We start from the raw sequence: 20385 nt of genomic DNA on the forward strand, positions 1-20385 counted from the left end.
TCCCTCAGATAAGAGTCTGCTGAGTGACTTCTCTAATTGCTGACTACCTTTGGCGGCAGCCCCTGTAGGTATCTGGATCTACCACTGTCAAGAGCCCTAAGCACTGACCCACAATAGCTGCCTGCCTTAGTTTACTCTTTAGTACCAAAAATCAAATACTCAACATGATATAACTTTAACTTTTAAAAATTAGTTATTTAATTTTATATAATTTTATGTTTACAGTTGTCATAATAGCATATGTCTGTATTACTCCTTAAACTTTTTCCCCAAGCCTACAGAGACTCCATAAATAATAATGTAAGGACCACTTTCTACAAAAGGGACAGTACTGTGTATTTTGAATAAAGGAAGATCTGGCAGTGAGTACATCAACCTCCTTCTCACATCATGTATCTTCTTGTATCCACTTCATAAAGCCTTTACATCGTGAGCTGGTCATTAATACTTGGAGAACTCATCATAAAAGCTGCTTCGGTTATAAAGTACTTTGACTATAATCTATCTGGTACTCTAGGTGACTGATAGATAGTAATTCTCATAACTCTGAAAGCAGGAACTATTTTTATTCTATTACGGACAGAACTGAGTCAACAGGCCATATTAGAGCAGCAGTTAGGCTCTAACACACCCAGAGGCACGTGGCTATGACTGACATCTTCCCAGCATCAGATGTTTCAGGAGCCAAACTTCAACAGAACTGCTCATCACACACACACACACACACACACTTCCCATCTACCATATTGTGTTAGTATGAAGTTAAATGTGTTGCAAAGATAAGTTAAAAGCTACAAAGGGCAGCTCTATGGTTTAATCTAAGGGAATGTACAGAAAACATGGCTAAGCTCAACTCCAGAGCTACTTTTCCAAGGAAAGGCATTTGACAGATGCCCTGAGGTAACGACCTTCCATACTAGGGGCTTTGTATACTTTACCTCTCACTCTCTCCTTCACATCCGTCACTATACACCTCCATGTCTTAACATTCCTCCCCAAGAAATGTTCATATCCAGTAAAATAACCATCACTAATAATCTTGTCACCTTACCAATCCCTCCTGTCCACATTCCAGCCTTGTCAAAGGCCTCGAACTCACTACTACTCCAGAGTCACGGAAACTGAGAGTCCCTCATGGACTACCAAGAGCCTCTCTCCCGACTCAACTCCTCAATGACCACTAAAACTTAGAACTATCCTGAAAATCCACTGGAACAAAGTTGATTTCACAAAACACACAACATATGGCTTCAGGACCTCCATCTGTTACATCTGTGATAAAAACTGTCTTCCCACTTTAGACACTTCTAGGAAGCTGAAATCATATATTTGTTAAAGATATATCTCATTTTGGAGGTGTCAACTTCAAAAGTGTCTTACTGAAAATACCTATCACCAATGAATTTATAGCAATGAATCCTACAAAAACAAGAGGAACAAAGAATTAACCAACTATTTTACTACTCAGGAATGTCTTCAATGAAAATAAAATCTTACATAGCTTTGCTAGTATTAGTGAGAAACACTGGTTATATGACTTATGGCTGACTAGCTCACCACCTCAATGCCATTTAAAAATAAGGAATGTAAATGCACAAGTAAGTTAGAAAATATAAAAGAGAAAAGAAATACCTCAAGTTCCACCAGAGCAGCAGCCACTGCATCTGTAGCAAGAGCACCAGCCTGTAGCTTCTCAATTGCCTGTGAAACCAAGAGGAGACAGTATTCACCGAAAACCAGCTTCTCAAACAAACCATAAACTCGGCAAAGGTGTAAAACATGTGCGACGCTCCGAGTTCATAGAAATCGGCCAGCATTTCCACCGCACACTGACACCGTGGCAGGAAGCTGTGGTTATGTGGGGCTTCACACCTGGCCATATGTGACCTGAGGCCGGCAAGTCGGACACAGGTGCCTTAAGGTACAAATTTCACAGACTTAAGAAGAGTAATGTTTATTACTCAGACTAATTATCACTCTTAATCTTACCCAAATTAAGACCACTAAAAGTTAGCCACCAAATTCTAGGTACAAGGAATATAGTAAGTGAAAGTGCTTCACTCTCCACAGAGCATTCAAAATGTTATGATCTGACCTGCCCCATGTACCACCAGCATAGCTGTAGCCATTATGTTCCATGCCTGTCAGCTATTTCATAGTTACTGTAATATGTCTGCTAATCATTGACACAGAAAAATGACTTGACTCAGAGCAAGGTTACGGTAACCACATCCTGTTATGTTCTGTATGTTCTGAAGTTTGTTAATCTTAAGAAATTTTACAAAGGTTCACATTGGACCCAACAAATTAAAGATCAATATGAACAGTCATTTCTAAATGGCTTGAGTCAGAGCTGACCACCAGGCAGCACTTCCCTCAGTATTAGGGTGTGTATTCAACAAACCATCCCTATCTGACTGAGATTGGTGTTCGTATGGTTTGTGGAGGGAACCCTAGACCACAACATTTGGTGCACTGGCCTGGAAACTCCCTACCCTCAAGCACCCCTCAGTTACTGACAGTGAACACTCCTAAGCCATCTGAGTCCTCCAGAAGTAAGATTTTTTTCTGAACCTGCACAGTTCTTTTTCCTTTTTCTTTTTCTTTTTCCTTTTGTTGTTGTTGTTGTTTGTTTGTTTGTTTAGTCTTGCTTATGGTTCATTCTGGAGAGACCCAAGATATAAAAACTAGACCTAGTTTCCTTTGATCTGAAGGGCAGAGGATGCTTCAACTCTTCTTGACTAGGTTGTTGGAATACAACAAGAGCGCACTATATTAAAACTCGGTTTTGTTTGTTTTCTGTCTTCCACTTTTGTCTTGTTTTTTGGTGCCTCTCACCTCTATCTTTAACTCCTTTACTATGGGATACCCAGGTCCCTTTGGCAGACTATCTGGGTCCCTTCTCACTCTCCCCAACTCTATTGATTGTCCCTGGCATGTGGATCTGTCCATGTCTGTCAGTTTGTGTTTGTAATTTTGTGTAGTTACTTGGATATTGCTCTATGTTTCATATTCAAAGGAAAAATGGTTAAAACTTCACCTGCTGGCCATTTTCCCCTTGACCTAGCTTTAACTCATTTCAAGGATTTTTAGGGAAAAAAGCAGCCTGAATTGGGACAACAGAAACTGATAAACTGTCCTTGGAGCCCTGCGCCTGCAACTGGGAGTCTAGCACTGCTGGAAAAATCTGTAACATCCTTAACAAAAGTTAGCGTAAAACTGGTAACTCAGGGTGGGAGCCATGCTGGACAACAACACATAGCATGAGCTAACCAAGGTCTCTAAAGATACTTTTAAATTGGTATGGTATTTTTCTGAAGTTCCTGACCTTAAAAACAACTTATAAGAGAGAAGATTTAAAACAATGGGGCTGGCGGGTAAGAGCAATGACTGCTCTTCTGAAGGTCCTGAGTTCAAATCCCAGCACATGGTGGCTCACAACCAACCGTAATGAGTCCTGACACCCTCGTCTGCAGCCTCTGAAGACAGCTACAGTGTACTTATATATAATAATAAGTAAATCTTTAGACTAGAGCGAGCAGGGACTGGGCGAGCAAAGTTGAACAGAGGGAGCAGGATTGACCAGAGCAAGCAGAAGTCCTAAAATTCAATTCCCAAAAACCACAGGAAGGCCCACAACCATCTGTACAACTACAGTGTACTTGTATACATAAAATAAACAAGCAAGTCTTAAAAAAAATTTAAACAATATTTCTTTAATGAGGTATTAAAGCTGCACCTTCAAGTGTTCCTATACAAGAACTTCTGCTGGCAACCAAACTTTGTAACAACAAAATGAGTACTTGATATTGATCTTAGAAACACTGGATTATTTAAACTGCTTTTTTTAAAAAATTGAAAATTGGTTTTGTCTTCTAAAAATTATGGTTATGCTCTATGACTTCATTCTTTAAAAAGATAATTTACTTTGATATTACAAAAGGAACTTCAAAAAATTATAATCAAATATATAAAGCCATGGGATATTTTAAAATTTGTGAAATATTTTATTGGAATATCTTTATTAATATATAATAGTTACAATGAAGGAGGAAATTTTAATGAAAATAATAATAATGATGACAAAAACTATAATGACTTTAGAAATTATAATGGACAGTAGCAATCAAACTATGAACCCATGAAGGGGGACAATTTTGATAGAAGAAGCTCAGGCAGCCCCTATGGTGGTAACTTTGGATCTGATGGTAGAAATGGTGGTTATGGTATCAGAAGATTTTAAAATAAGACACAAACAGGCTACAGTTCTTAGCAGGACAGAGAACAAGATGTCAGGAAAGCTGTAGGTTACTTTGAGACAGTTGTTCCAAATGCATTAGAGGAGCTGTAAAAATTTGCCACAGAAGGAACAATGATCCACAGTCACAAAAGTTCCTGTAGCTCAAGCAGGAAACCCTCCTTTTCAAGGACTATCATAGCCACAGTTTACAAAAATACAACTACTGATTAATGCAACGATGTCAACTAGATAACATTCCTGAGGGGTTTTTTATCTGTTATAGCTTTGATTTTTCTTTTCATTATATCAAATTGCTCTGTAAATTATAGTAATGATACCAGGAATAAAAAAATTAAGGAATTTGTTAATTTAACATTTTTTTAGAGGTTTAAAATATCAAAAAGTTTAAGAATCACCAGCGTATGAAATCCTCCCCCATATCTTTCACTCGTCCTGAGCTTCAGCAAGTCCCCAGCAGCCTGCTCCTATCAGGCCAACAAGTCAAGCCCTTGTAACCAGGGCCTTTGCCATTTTACCAACTTGTTAACCTTTTTCTGTCCTGACACTGGCTTCAGCTTAAAACTAATCATACAGGCAACTGTTATATTCTGTAGTTACATACCATATAAAGGTCAGAGAAGTTCCTAGTCTGTTTATGAATATGTTTATGGAATGTGTTTATAGGTTTAAAAAGTTCTGTTTGGGGCTGGTGAGATGGCTCAGAGGTTAAGAGCGCCAACTGCTCTTCCAAAGATCCTGAGTTCAAATCCCAGCAACCACAAGGTGGCTCACAACCACCCGTAATGAAATCTGATGCTCTCTTCTGGAGTGTCTGAAGACAGCTACAGTGTACTTACATATAATATAATATACTATAATATAACATAATATAATAAATAAGTAAATAAAATTTTTTTTTAATTTCTGTTTGTTTTTTGATACTAAAAGAGCTTCAATTCAAAACTGTAACTTTAACCTCAGGTGTGAGGCTAAGGCAAGAAGAAAGCATGACTTCCGAATTCAAGTTCCACCTGGGCTTCAAAAAGAGGGGTGAAGGATGCATATTAATTTAAAAAGGGGGCTGATGAGATGGCTCAGTGGGTAAGATCACCCGACTGCTCTTCCGAAGGTCCGGAGTTCAAATCCCAGCAACCATATGGTGGCTCACAACCATCCGTAATGAGACCTGACTCCCTCTTCTGGAGTGTCTGAAGACAGCTACAGTGTACTTACATATAATAAATAAATAAATCTTTAAGAAAAAAAAAATTAAAAAGAAGTAGAATCCACAGGTAAAAATATTCATTTTCAAAAGTAATCTTGATACTGTAATGTCTTCTTATATCAGAATCCTCTTTTGTAATACATTCTAGAGAATTAAAAGTTTGTAAAACTTACCTTTCGTGGGCCTAAACTTACGGGAAAAAAGAAAAAAGAAAAATTGGCTTTTTGATGAATTACTAAAACTCTAATTTAATTAACAAAGGCAAATCCCAAAAACTAACAATGTATTTCTAATTAAACTTTTTTGCTGTTGTTCTTATTTTGCTGGCATGTCTGGATGGGTACCACATAGGGCTGGTGCCCTCAGAAGTCAGAAGAGGATGTCAGATTCCCCCAGAACTGGAGTTACAGAGAGTTCTAAGCGTACATGTAGGTTCTGAGAACTGAACCAAGGCTTTGGAGACAAAGACACATAACTAAAATTTGAAGAAGGTAATTCACACCAGCTATTGGTGGCACATGCCTTTAATCCCAGCACATGGAGGCAAGGGCAGGCAGATCTCTGTGAGCTCGAGGCCAGCCTAGTCCACATAGTGCCACAGTGAGTTCCAGCTCAGCCAGGACTATGTAGAGAGATCCTGTCTTCAAAAGATAGGAAAAAAAACAAAGGCAATCCATGAAGCTAGAGAGTCTCAGTGATTAAGATCACTTATTGCCTTGCTCTTACAGAGGATCCAAGAAGTTCAGTTCCCAGAACCCACTTGGCACCTCAAAACCATTTGTAAGTCCAGTCCCTGGGACTCTCATACCTTCTTCTAACTTCCCAGGGCAGCAAGTATGCATGTGGTATATACATATAAATGTAGGCAAAACACTCATACACATCATGTAATAAACTTAATAAATATAAAAAAGAAAGTAACTCATTACATAAATTGGAGACAATTATGATTCAAAATAGATTAAACTTATAGGACAAAAGCTATAGAAAAATAAACATTTCTTTCCAGATAATGAAAAGATTTCATACTTGAAAAACATAAGGAAATATTTGAGGATGCCCCCCTCTCTCTCTGTGTGTGTGTGTGTGTGTGTGTGTGTGTGTGTGTAATATATAAAATCCCTATAACAAAATACTCTCAATTCGTAGTAATCCACTAATTAGAAAAAGCTCATATCTGGTAAAGTATCATTCTTTTTTATTTAAAGATTTATTTACTTATTTTTAAAGATTTATTTACAGTGAGTACACTGTAGCTGTCTTCAGACACTCCAGAAGAGGGCGTCAGATCTCATTATGGATGGTTGGGAGCCACCATGTGGTTGCTGGGAATTGAACACAGGACCTTTGGAAGAGCAGTCAGTGCTCTTAACCTCTGAGCCATCTCTCCAGCCCAATAAAGTATCATTCTTATAAATGGCATTTAAATAGAAATAAAAGGAAAAATACCCATATATCATTAACATTCTGTATGTGTAAAAAGTGATGGAAAGTTTGCCTACAAGACTATATAATAGAGATCAAAATAAAAAACAAATAATGTTTTCTCTGAGTTCATTCCTGTCCCCAAATTAGTCAACACTGTATCAAACCTCAGAAGTCAAAGATGCAGAATGCTCCAGTGAGCAGAAGAGTGGAGCTCAGGACACTAGGAAGACAGGCATTTGCTACACCCATGCTCAAAAGCAGGACAGGGTTCAAGATCATCTGAAAAAACCTCGCTCTTTTGTTTTCTTCCTTCCTTCCTTCCTTCCTTCCTTCCTTCCTTCCTTCCTTCCTTCCTTCCTTCCTTCGTCTTTTTTAAGTGATTTCCCATCAGAAAACACATTGAGTATTTTTTTCACAGGGAGGCAAAGGCAGATGAGATCCAGGCAAGGGCTTCAAAGAGAAACCCTGCCTCAAAAGACTCAAAAAGGGGAAAAAAACTGTTTTGTTTTGGTTTTGGTTTTTCTGAGACAGGGTTTCTCTGTGTAGCCCTGGCTGTCCTGGAACTCACTCTATAGACCAGGCTGGCCTCTACCTCAGAAATCTGCATGCCTCTGCCTACCAAGTGCTGGGATTATAGGCATGTGACACCACTGCCCGGCATAGGACATTAAATGTTAAAAGGCTACATGTACCCATAACTACAAAAAACGGTAAACATCACTCAACAAATAAAAAACACAGACCAAAGAAGACTGAGGCCCAACAAATATGAGTAAAATAACTTTGGAACCCTGCCCGACCTCACTAGGAATGAAATCTAAAAGTTGGACTCTCAAGGTACAGTTTCGTGCGTGCAATCCCAAGCATTACGCTCACTCTGCTCTTACCTTCTGACAAGCTCGTTTGCATACATGTTTATATTCCTTGGCTTTGGATTCAGAATGATAGCCTGCACCTACAACAGGAAAACAAAAACCAACAGTTAGTTACTGCTCAACTCCCAGAGACCCTGCAGATGAGAAGAGCAGTCTACTCAGACACAATCCTAGTGCCTTAGCTGTCTGGATTCTCAATGCTAACACTTGACAGCATGCTTTTCTCCCTATTTAAAAGGTGTCCTGTCAGAGCTCCTAAAAAAAGCCCCTACTCCCAAAGAGCCTTCACAGGATCACTCCACGTCCCCTTGCAAGACCTCTACCCGTACCAGAGAGATGCCTGCAGCAAGCCAGAGAACTTACACTAAATTCTAATTCAGAGACATATGTGGTAAGAGAGAACTGTGTACTCATCTTCATAAATGTCCTGTGGCACAGCCCCTCCACCATCACCACACACAAATGAAATATATAACCAAATAAATAAATAAATGTACCTTTTTAAATAAAAGCAAAAAACAACCAGTAGGTTCAGGAGCTCCTCTGGTATGGAGTTGATAATGCAGGTGAGACCAGGAACAAAGAACCTTACAGACCCTCGCTACTCATCTTTTAAAAGCCCCACCATTCAGGAAATTACTGAATCTAAAGTTCTCAGGAATTCATGACTCTAAAAATCCTGATGTTGTCTTTTAAACAAATACCCAGAAAGTTACTTAACAGTTTGGCTCCAAATAAACTAGTTTCCTTAAGAAAATTATTCTTAGAACTAGAGATGGCTCAGTGGTTAAGAGCACCTGCTGCTCTTCCAGGGATACCCAGTTCAGTTTCTGGGACCCACATCAGGTGAGTTAATAAATAAATTTTAAACAATTATTTTTATTACTTTTGATGTCGTGTCTGTGTGTCTGCCCATGTGTGCACATTCATGCAGGTGCCAGGAAAAACAGAAGAAAGTATCCCAATCCCTGGAGCTAGAATTCCATGTGACTGCGAGCAGCCCAACAACAACGCTGGGATTTGAACTTGGGTCCTCTTTAAGAGCAAGAGCTTTCTGATTGTTTTTTAAATGTATGCATTTTTATTTTATGTATGTAAGTGTTTTGCTTGCATTAATGTCTGTCTACCACTTACATGCTGTGTCCTTAGAGGCCAGAAAAGAGCACTGGATCCCTTTAAACTGGAGTTATCCACAATGTAGGTTCTGGGAATAGAGCTCTATTCCAGTGCTCTTAATGAGCCCTCTCTCAAGCCGCTTATTTTTAATTAACAGGGCTCAGCTAAGGGGGTGGGAGTAGAAGGAGGAAGGGGAGCGAGAGAAGGAAGAGGAGAAACAAGAAGGTTAAACGCTTGAAGACCAGGATTCTTATTAAATTTCTTTGGTTTGACTCTCCTCCTCCATAGACTCCACGGAGGTCAAAGCAAAGAAAGGTTAAGTTCTATGTCCAAACCTCACAACTCTCCTGTGGGTCTAGCAGAACCATAACACAACTTTCCTCAAGGCTAAGAAAAAACTGACCCACAAAGAGTATCACAGGGAGCTGGAACAACAGAAACAATGCTAAGCAACCCTCAGTCCCAAGAAGTAATTCTGTTTCATGAGAGAAAGCTAAAAGTTCACACAGCCTCTATCAGTCTTTCTCAAACGTGTCTTCATAGTTCTCTAAAACCAAAGTTCTCTAAAAACAGAGGAAAAATAAAAATCAAGGATTAGAAAACAGAACCATATGACCCAACTAAACCATTTCTAGATACACATACCCAAAGGACTTTATATGTATTATAAGACATGCATTATATCTTATTACAGACACACTTGCATATCCATATTCACTGACACTCTATTCATAGGAAATGGAATCAACCTAGATACCAAACAGCTGGCAAGTGGATAATAAAATGTGGTACGATGGAATATTACCTAGCTGTAAATAAGAATAAAATCATGAAATTTTCAGGCAAATGGATGGAACTGGAAAAATTAATCTGAGGGAGGTCACCGGGCTCAAAAAGACAAATATTGTATGTTCTCTCTCATACATGGCTCCAAATCTTTTACTTTGTGTCTTTACCCTGGAGAAGTCACTCAGGGAGAAGGGATATCAAAATACAGGTGAAATGAAAATTCAAAGGTAGAATACTGAGTGCAGAGCAGTGTCAAGCAGATAGTGGGGTAAAGTGGGCAGGAAAACAAGGAGGCATGAGAAGAGCTAATAAAAATGAAGAGCACATGAAGAAGCTGCACAGGAATCTATGATCTTACAACTCAAATACTGATACCCCAAGAGAACACAAGATATGAAAAAGGGAGGGGGAGAACAGGAGCTAAAGGTTGAAGAGGGGATGGGAGTGCAGGGGGTAGGTTAACCAAAAGTAAGAATGCATGAAGAAGCATCATGAAACCCCATCATTTTGTAAGCTAATTAAAATACATTTAATTTTTTCTTTAAAAAACAAGTTTGAATGACAGTCCCCCCCGCCAACATGAGTGAGTAAGGCTACTCTCAAAAGATGAGTTATTAAATGAAATAGCTGTATCATACACAAGTTACCCCCCAATGAGTTACTGGCCAGATGGCCCCAGAAGCACGCCCACCGTAACTAGCTGGTAATACCTAATTGCTGAAGATACCTCACACCTCAGTTCTGGGACATAAAAATCAATCTTGAATTCATCAGGAAACTCTTTCCCTACCAGCTAGCTTTCATGATACTAAAAAGTGCTAGAGGAGAAGAGACATCAGTAATGTCCTGAACCCTGAATGCTAGACTACAAACCTGCTGGGGACAATGTACCCACTGGTGCAGCTGTGGAAAGACTGCTCTCTTGATTAGATCTGAGATCTGCTACACACACAAGAGAGGTACTATTGCAATCAGAATCCTTAACTAATGAGGTCATAAGCCCTACAAGAGAACCTACCTGTGCTGCTTTACTAAATGGCCATTTTGTCAAACTGCACTCTAACCATGTATCCATAATGTGTGCTATTCTCAACTGGGTCAGAGAATTCTCTTACTGAAGAGAGTAATGGTTACTGCAGACCCAGACTCAAATTTCCAAAGTGCAGAGAATAAGTAACAAGAGAATAAGCAGTCAGTATGAGTGCTCAGACACAAATGGGACAAAGTTATTAACTACCACTCCCAGACCCCTGCAAGGCTCAGAGGACATCAAAGCAAGAGCAGAGAGAATAAGGGCCTGAGGATGGGAGAGATGCTGTAAAATGCTGTCCCCTAGACTTGACATGGACATTGCACACACAAACTCACAGCAGCTATGGTTACACAAGACCTACACAGGATCAAACCATCTAAAACAAACAAACAACTCCAGCATGGAGGTGAGAGCGGCTCCTGAAGGATGGTGAAAAATTAGAGTCATTTTTCCTAAGGGTGATGGCTACTCAAAGGTTATCCCAGCCCCAGTAAATGACCCTACACCCTTGAATATGTGGGCAACATTAATTGGAACCAGTTATTTAAAAAGAAAAGAGACAGGAAGCTAGAAGGAGATATACTGGCAGCACTGAGCTCTTAGCACTGGTAGAGGGAAGGACTGCAGGAGATAAGATCAACTTTCAGAGAATATAGAAACTTTTTCAAAGAATCGTTTAAAAGTTAACAAGAAAATCAAGCAGGTGTTATCAGAATATCAGAGATGCTGTAGTCTACATTAATAGATGCAGCACTATGGGGTGGAGCATGTGATCCTAAGACTGCTGTGTTCCACCTCTGGGGCCCCAATCTCTCAGCAATATTTCCTAAGTCATGAGATATTACTGCCAAATAAGCTTAGCATGTAGATTCTTCTGAGTAAAATAAAGAAAACTGGGGCTCAGCATGGCCCCAAATGATCTTTAGCTTCTGGTTAATGCTTGCTCGGTTCTATTTGACAAAGGAAAGCCAGGCTCAGCGTGCTGGGCACTCCCATGCAATAGTACACTGCACTATTAGGTTTGCACTGTGTGAATTATTGCAAGTGACAATGACATTAACTATGTAGACATAATTTTCTGCTTTTCTATTTTAAGACTAAACAAAGGTTAGGGCTGAAAGATGGCTGTGGTTGAGAGCATGTACCACTCGTGCAAAAGAGCCCAGCTCAGTTCCGAGCTCGCACACTTACTTAGGTGCATTCTATCCCCCTGTAACTCCTGCTCCGGAGGACCTAAGACCCTCTTCTGGCCCCTCTAGGCACCTGTACTCACATGCATATATTTAAATATAAAATAAATATTCTATCCAAAATTTAAAAGTGGCTACTTTTGGCTTTTTCTCCCTTTGGCTGGCTGGTTGGTTAGTTGTTTGGTTGGCTTGGAATTTTCAGGGTGGCTCCAGTTGGTACCCAGGCTGGTCTCAAACTCACGGTATTCCTCCTGCCACAGCTTCCGAAGGCTGAGATGGCATGTGCCCCGTACACAGATAACTCTTTTATTATTATCAGTATCAGGTTAGCCAATGTTGAGAATAGCTAGGTGAAAGCAAAACTCTCTAATCAAATAATTAAATACTAAATAAGACTAATGCTGGACAAAACAGTTGTAAATTATGTGAAAAACATATTTGTCCTTGTAAATATGTGAAAAGATACTTCTTTGTAATCAACAATCTATCTGAGTTCCTAATAATCTTTGACCCTGCCACCCTGAACTTAACCAATGTTGGCTGACTAAGCAGGGGCAGGCGTGACTAATATTTGAAAGAAAGAAGCAGAGGTTGTCCTTGATCACACAATTTTCTGTCATACCCCAGACTGTGCCCTATTCTTTCTGGCCTCTACCAAAGCCTTTAGCTGGGGGACATTATCTTCAAGTATGTGCCTCAAAGAAGAACAGATTCATGACAGTCCAAAAAAAGTTTTCCAAGCAATCTAATGCAGTTAATGCCTGTCCAAGTTTCAGGTGTTTCTTACACTTTTCCCAGTGACTTTAAAGTCAGTTGTTCACTCACTAGTACTTCAGCCACAACTGACAACAGTGCTGTAGAAATGATACTGAACCAGAGATCCAAAAACAGGAATTAGTCCTGGGTCTATTTTAACTGAGTAATTCCCATAATTTGCCTCATGAATCCTTTTTGTTCCCTTTTAAGAATCTCTATCTGTGTGTGTACGCACACATGTGTATGGAGGCGCCCATGAGTGCCATGAGCTGCCTGATGTGATTGCTAGAACTGAACTCAGGTCCACTGAGAGCAGCAAGAGCTCTTAACCACCGAGCAATCTCTCCAGCCCCCTGTCTCTCTTTGTAAAAGTACCTACATGGAAAGGGAATGAGGAGGGGGGATGGGGTGGGAAAACAGAATAGACAAAAAGAAAAGGGAATTAGCCAGTTTAGTAGCCCATGCCAAGGCAGGAGATTCAAAACTATGAGATAAGCCCGTGGTACGTAACAAGATTCAATCTTGAGGCTAAGCTACAGATCTATATATGGTGGCTCGTGTCTGCAGTATCAGCACTAAAAAGCTAAGCTGGAGGACTGAGTTCTAGGCCAACTTAGACTACAAAAACTGAGTTCTAGGCCAGCCTAGGATAGAGTAAAACTATGTCTTAAATAAAAATAATGGGGGCAAGGGAGAGCTAGATGGTTCAGCTGGTGAAGTACCTGTGGCAAGCCCGGCAAGCTGAGTTTGACCCCCAGAACCCATGGAAAGATGGAAGGAGAGACCCATCTCCACAGTGCTGGCCTCTGACCCCTACACACACACCACAGCACAGGCACCCACACACATTATATGCACACACAATGATAACGAATAATTTCTAACAATTAAATAAAAAGGCAAAGACTGATGATATACCTCTGTGACCAGACAATCACCTAGTGTACAAAAGGCTCTGTAGCAAATCCCAGGAGAAAAACAGGGTATGACAGATGGGGGCCGGGGGGGATTGAAAGAGACAGACAGAAAAATTAAACTTCCTGTATTTTGTGTCTGACAATCCCTCTGGAATAGGTTCCATGGGACTTGAAAGTTGTCCAGTCTAAAAATAGCCAAAGGTTAATGACCAGACAAGATATGAGAAATAAGTCTTCTCTGGGTAAAGCTAAGAGGAGACTTGCTATCTTTTCTCTGCAGATGTCACGGAGTTTACAATGAAAAAAAATGAATTCTGCCCAAAAGTATAGGCCTGTCCTCAAAGCCATGCCTCCTCAGAAATGGTGGATCCAGGAGGTAAAGCTTTAATCTATGTGTCCTTGTGGTCCTCTTAAGTAGACAGACCCTAGGATGAGACAGTACCAAAAACTTAGGGTCAATTAAGGGTTTATCTGCCCAGCTCAGCAGCCCAACAGGAGTTATTTAAGCTACTCAGTCTCTGGTCCTCAGGTTCTTCACTTATAATACTGGGAAAATACAGGTTGGCAAAATGATCTACCTCAAAATACAATTCTTTTAATTATTTTTACATCCATTATTTATTTTGTATATGAGTAGATATGTTCATGCAAGCACACACAGAAGCACACATGTGTAGTGGTATCAAGTTATCAGGAGATAACTTGAAGGAATCAGCTCTCCCACCATGTGGATTCCAAGAATCAAACTCAGGTTTCCAGCTTGGTGACAAGTACCTTTACCCACTAAGCCATTTCACCATTACCAAAATATACTTCTTTAGCATACTATAAGATGGTATTCAGGAGGACTGCAGACAGAGGACTAGGAAGGAGATCTGTACTATATAAGACAACTATATCACTATATAAGCAGGATTCCTCAGGAGACCCCTTATCCGGCTTCTTTACATCTAATAACGATCCTATCAAATTATCCCTGTCAAAAGACTGCCACAGGATGACAGACTGCTGATGAGTGTAACCTGACATCTCTTTATAAGACAACATCTGTTCACAATTTATATCTTCTTTTTCTCCTCTCATAACCTGTCACCACCTCCCTGACAGGTATCTCAAACTGCTCTTTCTATAGCTCAAAAGATGTCAACCATCTGGCCCTTTCTTTGAGTCTCAAAAGATAGTATACATATGCAAGTTAATGAATTTGTTAATTTTTCTCCCATTAATCTTTAAATTGTTGGTTCATATGATAAAGAATCACTGAATCTGTAGAAAACAAAGAGAAACTAAAACAGTCTTACCAAGCTGAACTATGAGCTGTCAAGATGGCTCAGTGGGTAAGGGTACTTGCCACTAAGACTTATGACCTGAGTTCAATCCCCATAACACACATGGCAGAGAAACCTGACCCCCATAAGTTATTCTCTAACTTCCATGAATGTGCTATGGTGCTCATGCCTAGACAGAGATACAGATATATTTGATTATTATACAAAGAAAACCTAGTTAATTGTTAGCAAAATATAAAAACTTAAATGGATATCAGAGGCAATTAGATGTGTCCTTAAAAGTCTCAATAGATAAGAATGCTAAAGGGGTCTGGAGGGATGGCTCAGCTGTTAAGAGCACTGACTGCTTTTCCATAGGTCATGAGTTCAATTCTCAACAACCACATGGTGGCTCACAACCATCTGTAATGGGATCCAATACCCTCTTCTGGTGTATCTGAAGACAGCTAATAGTGTACCCATATACATAAAATAAATAAATAAGTCTAAAAAAATGCTAAAGAATAAAATGTTCCTGCCTATTTTAAGGTAAGTTGCTTGGGAGAGGTCTTCAGGTCTTTGTTCTATGATCCCAAGCAACATCACTTAGATAGCCTTGAGCTACCCCACCATCAAAATGAGATGGTTGGGGGAGGGAGGGATACTAACTAGGTTTGAAGCCACTCCCACTCCCACCCCCACCATGACAGTGACCTAGTTTAGCCTGCCAAGGGTGAAGGGAAGGAGCTAAAGACTTTTGTCATGAAAAGCTGTCATGGAAGAAACTTCAGGTAAGAGATAGGAATTTTCTCTTTGGCTTGCAGAAACAACCAAGAAGCAGCTGACAGGTTACAGGGAAAAAAAAAAGGACTCTAGAAAAGAGAGTTAAGGAGCCCTCCTGGGTTTGGAGGAGCTAAAGAGAAAAGTAGACTAGCTCGGCAGAATGACACAGCTAGAAAGTGATTTCTAAAGAGCTAGTAGTTCAATTGTAGAATCAGGCTTAAAAATAGATATTTTGTATACAGATAACAAAATAAAATTACCTTGCTGAGCCAGCAGGTTTTTACCTCAGTTTATGCCTCCAGTGCATTTATTAGTATTAAATTAAAATCTAATACTAATTTAATATTTAATTAAATATTAGTTAAATTTAAATGGATAAATGTATACATGAATAGGTAAGTGAATGAATATTTTAAAAAGGCTGAATGTTAAAAAAAACGTCTGAGTATCTATATAATTGTGCAATTGTACTTTAAGATGGCTATTTTCTAAAATGGGGCCTAAAAGGATTTTTCAGTAGCATTATTCTATAAAACACAAAATTAATACATTAAGTACTTACTTTGGTTTCAGGCTAGACAAGTGGCACTCACCTTTACACACCTTTAATCCCAGAAGCAGAGGCAGGCAGATTTCTTTGAATACAAAGCCAGCCTGGTCTGGAGTTTCAGGAGAGCCAGGGCTAGATAGTGACACCCTGCCTGGTGGGTAAGAAGCAACAACAAAGGGATGGATGGATGGATGGATGGATGCATGGATGGATGGATGCATGGATGGAGGGATGGATGGAAATTTAAAGATTACTTTGGCCGGGCACTTGGGAAGCAGAGGCAGGCGAATTTCTGAGTTTGAGGCCAGCCTGGTCTACAGAGTGAGTTCAAAGACAGCCATGGCTACACAGAGAAACCCTGTCTCAAAAATAAATAAATAAATAAATAAATAAATAAATAAATAAAGATTACTTTGGTTTTTACATACTGAACTAGCCATATGTATGTTGTGTATGTAAGGTAAAGGGAAATAAGGAAGACATTGGAAGAAGTCTCATTGTAAAACTTTCCAAGCAGGGTGTAGAGAAGGCCTTCACTCCATTAATAGCTAACAGACTCCTCTGGCAGACACAAGTGCAGTCCTCAGTGTTGTTCAAAGCAAGAAAAGGAAAATGTTATTTCCCTTTCTATCCCACCTCACCTGCAAAGCCTTACCTGCATGCACCAGCACAAAGCCCCCTCGTTTCTCCTTACAGGGCTGCTGTGTTTCTAACTCCTTGACTGTTACTTTAGCAGCAGATGCCTGAGATGATCTGGAAGGCAGTCCTTCTCCAGAATTCATCCCCTTCTCCATGATCATTCTCCAAGATCATCATCTTCTATCAGGAAAAGAGCATCCTTCCATCCAACTGTGCAAAGGGAGTCAACCTGGAGAAAAACAGCACAAGATTACTTCCATTTCTTCCTACCAACATATACATTACTTACAAAAAGTATGCACAAATATTTTGGAAAATAGATATTTAAGATTATTGAACTGGATAATAACGACAAAACATGAAAAGTTTACAAGTTAAATCTCTGTCCAGCAACAGTGCTTGTCTGAAGAAATAAAAACAAAATAATTTACTATAAAAAGTTCTGATCTTGGCTGGGTGTGGCAGCACACACCCTTACCAGAGCCCGAGAGGCAGGAGGTTCACTGAGTTTGAGGTTAGTCTGTTCTGTTTGGCCAGTTCCAGCACACCCAGGGTTATAGGGAAAGCCTGTCTTTTAAAACAAACAAACAAACAAACAAACAAACAAACAAATACTAAAAGAAAAAAAAAACCAACATAGTCTAAATTTTGTCTTCCTATTACCCATAGTCAAGTAAGTCAACATAGTGTAACTATTCCTTCATTTCCCCCGCAAACCAGCTGACTTCTGGGACATTTTGGAATCACAAGCACTGCTGGTACACTAAACACAGATACAAAATCATAGCTTTCTGCTTAAAAAAGAAAGCAACAAATCCATACCTACATGTGAAGACGTTTTAAATTTGTATTATTATTGCATGTGTACATAGCGGTGGGGCAGAAGGCAGAGGCCAGCACTGTGGAGTCTGTCCTCTCCTTTCCACCTTTGCATGGGTTCTGGGGGTCAAACTCGGGTGCCAGGCTTACAGAGCAGCACCATTACCAGCTTCTCATCAGCTTGGATTTGTGTTATCTGTTTGTTGGCACAGGATCTCACTACGTGGTTTAAGCCGGCCTGAACTACCGACCGCATGACTGGCCCACCACACTGCCATCTGAGTGCCAGGATTACAGAGCAGCACCACTGTTCTCACAAACAAACTCTCCAGATCATCAGTTCTAGGCTGATCAGTGCAGTATGAAGCATAAATGCTAACAAAGCTATTCTAAAGCAAGAAATGAAACAAGCACTCCTTCAAATAGCTGTCAGCATAAACTTCTCCACAAGTAAGTAATGAAATTTAATTAAAAAAATTTCAAGCAGCTTGAACTTTGTTTCTAATTTTCTCACTGTGTATTACACACTCAAAACATTAAACAATCCAGGTTTAGTACAACAAAAAGGTTAGAATATATTCTAAATTAGGAAAAAAAAACATACTTTAAAAGCAACAATGAGATTTAAAGAAAACATGACAGTGAAGTCGTCAAAACTTTTTAAAGGACAACATTAAGCAAAAATATTCAGTTTGTATTAAATTGAAATGGAAGGGGGTCAGGTTTGGTGGCATGTATCTATAATTCTAGAACACATAAGGCTGAAATAGAAGGGTCACAAATTCAAGGTCAACAGATAGAACATGGCCTATAAATAAACTAATTCAATTCAATTAAAAGCAGCCACTAGAAGGAATGGAGTTCTTGATATTCAGACATGGAAATCTCAAACATCTGGCTAAAAATTTATTTTAAAGCATGTAAGTTGTCACCTCAGAAGCTTGAGGCCATCCTTGTCTATACAGTGAGTTCTAGAACAGCTTGACCTATACAAGATACTCTCAAAAAAGGGAGAAAATGTATGTAAAGAAACACATGCTGTATTATATGGAAGGAAGAAGTAATTATATATGCAAAGTATGCATCTAGATAGATAAAACCAATACAGTAATTTTACCCAAAGGCTATTTAAATGATCAATGGACAAGGACCAAAGTTAGTAACTGTTCACCATTTTGAATTTAAGGACAGAAGTTAGTAACTGTTCATGAACATTCTGAATTTAAAACATTTAAATGCATCATACACCACATTCACACATACATGCATACATGCATACATACATACATAGCCAATCTTGGCTGTCAACTCTACATCTATAATCAACTAAAGCCCAAGCAGAACGGTTGTCTCAGTTGGATCGTGTAAGGTGGGAAGACCTACCCTAAGTCTGAGCCCCATCTTCTGGTAGTAGCCCACATTAAAGGACATGGAAGGAAGCTTTCCCTTTTTCCCTGCTTGGCGAGCTCATCTCTTCTGCTAAGGCATTCATTCCTTCATTCGTATTCCAACCTACTTCAGGCCGGGCGTGGTGGCACGCCTTTAATCCCAGCACTTGGGAGGCAGAGACAGGCTGATTTCTGAGTTCCAGGCCAGCCTGGTCTACAAAATGAGTTTCAGGACAGTCAGGGCTATACAGAGAAACCCTGTCTCGGGAAAAAAAAAAAAAAAAAAACCCAACAACCAAAAAAACTACTTCAGGATTCCAGCTGAGACATTCACCTCCTAGACTAAAGAACTACCAGATTTTTGGCCTTTCCTTTAAGAGACAGCCATTGTTGGACTAGTGGAACCACAGCCTGCAATCCACACTAATAAATCCCCTTTAATATGTACGTATACAGATCTCTTCCTTTAGAGAGCCCTAAGCACTAGTGAGCTAAGTCCACCATCCAATATAAGAGATTCCAGTTAAAACTTGCTATAATGTTAAAAAAAAAAAAATCCACTTTTCTGTCTGGCCACTTGGTTCCCAAGAATAACAACTCTGAGACTAATGCATGGCCACAAGCTTTGGCTCATTCTCTGACTAGCTTGTTACTTATTTAACCCATTCAACCTATTCTGTCTACCCCTTAGTTACCTTTCCCAGCCCATTTCCTCCTTCGTGTTTCCTCAGCATCTCAATAGAATCTCTACATCTCTCCTGTGTCTTTTATTCTCTCACTATTTCCCAGAATCCTCTCGCTTCCTTCCAGTGTCACACCCCCTATTTCCTGCCTCAGCCCATTAACCATAAGCTTTTTTATGACAGGAGTTGCTTAGAAGAGACTGGCTACACTGTAATGAAAGAAATGCCATGTTCTGGATTTACATTGATTTCTAAGTGACACTGTTATAATCTTACCTCAGAAAAGAATACAGGAAAAGCATGGCCAAAGACTCCTAAAGGAGCTATTTCTATTTTACCTTTTCTAAATCTTGAATTTAGAGGGACATATAAAATATAGGTTAGTGAAAAAGAAAAGAAAAAAACTATCCCAGTATTTGATTTCTGCCTATCAGACTGGGTGGGGACATGACATTAGATTAACATAAATATTCCTGCAATATGTTTATCTTACTTGTCACTGATATTACTAATCATTATTTGACACTGTTGTAGCACACTTACACCAAACATTAGCTCAAGGAAAATGTCTGTTGCTTCAGCTGAACCCTGAAGCAACTCCCAAAATGAACAAGCTGCGCAGGCATTAAAGTCCTATGCACTAAGAACTAAGCACACTGGGCTGGTAAAGCTCTAAGCTTGCATAT

The 20385-nt window shown here is 39.6% G+C and overlaps 1 protein-coding gene across 26 annotated transcripts in view; it reads right to left on the reverse strand.

The window, feature by feature from the left end:
* The window catches only part of Tasp1 (taspase, threonine aspartase 1), a 233369-nt gene that overhangs the window by 206983 nt on the left and 6001 nt on the right, over positions 1-20385 (reverse strand). For 24 of the 26 annotated variants that reach the window (NR_110351.1, NR_110350.1, XR_003953733.1 and 21 more), the window contains exons 2-4: positions 16826-17038; positions 7781-7848; positions 1633-1701 (exon numbers count right to left, since the gene is read on the reverse strand). Coding sequence is in view for 13 of the 26 variants with exons in the window: in NM_001159641.2 (NP_001153113.1) it covers positions 1633-1701; positions 7781-7848; positions 16826-16970 (282 nt within the window). In the remaining 13 variants the exon portion in view is untranslated. The remainder of the gene's footprint in view (positions 1-1632; positions 1702-7780; positions 7849-16825; positions 17039-20385) is intronic. The other 2 variants (NR_110352.1, XM_017319311.1) reach the window with 1 other exon arrangement.

Source organism: Mus musculus, chromosome 2 (assembly GCF_000001635.26).
Source record: "Mus musculus strain C57BL/6J chromosome 2, GRCm38.p6 C57BL/6J".
Taxonomy (NCBI): Eukaryota; Metazoa; Chordata; class Mammalia; order Rodentia; family Muridae; genus Mus; species Mus musculus.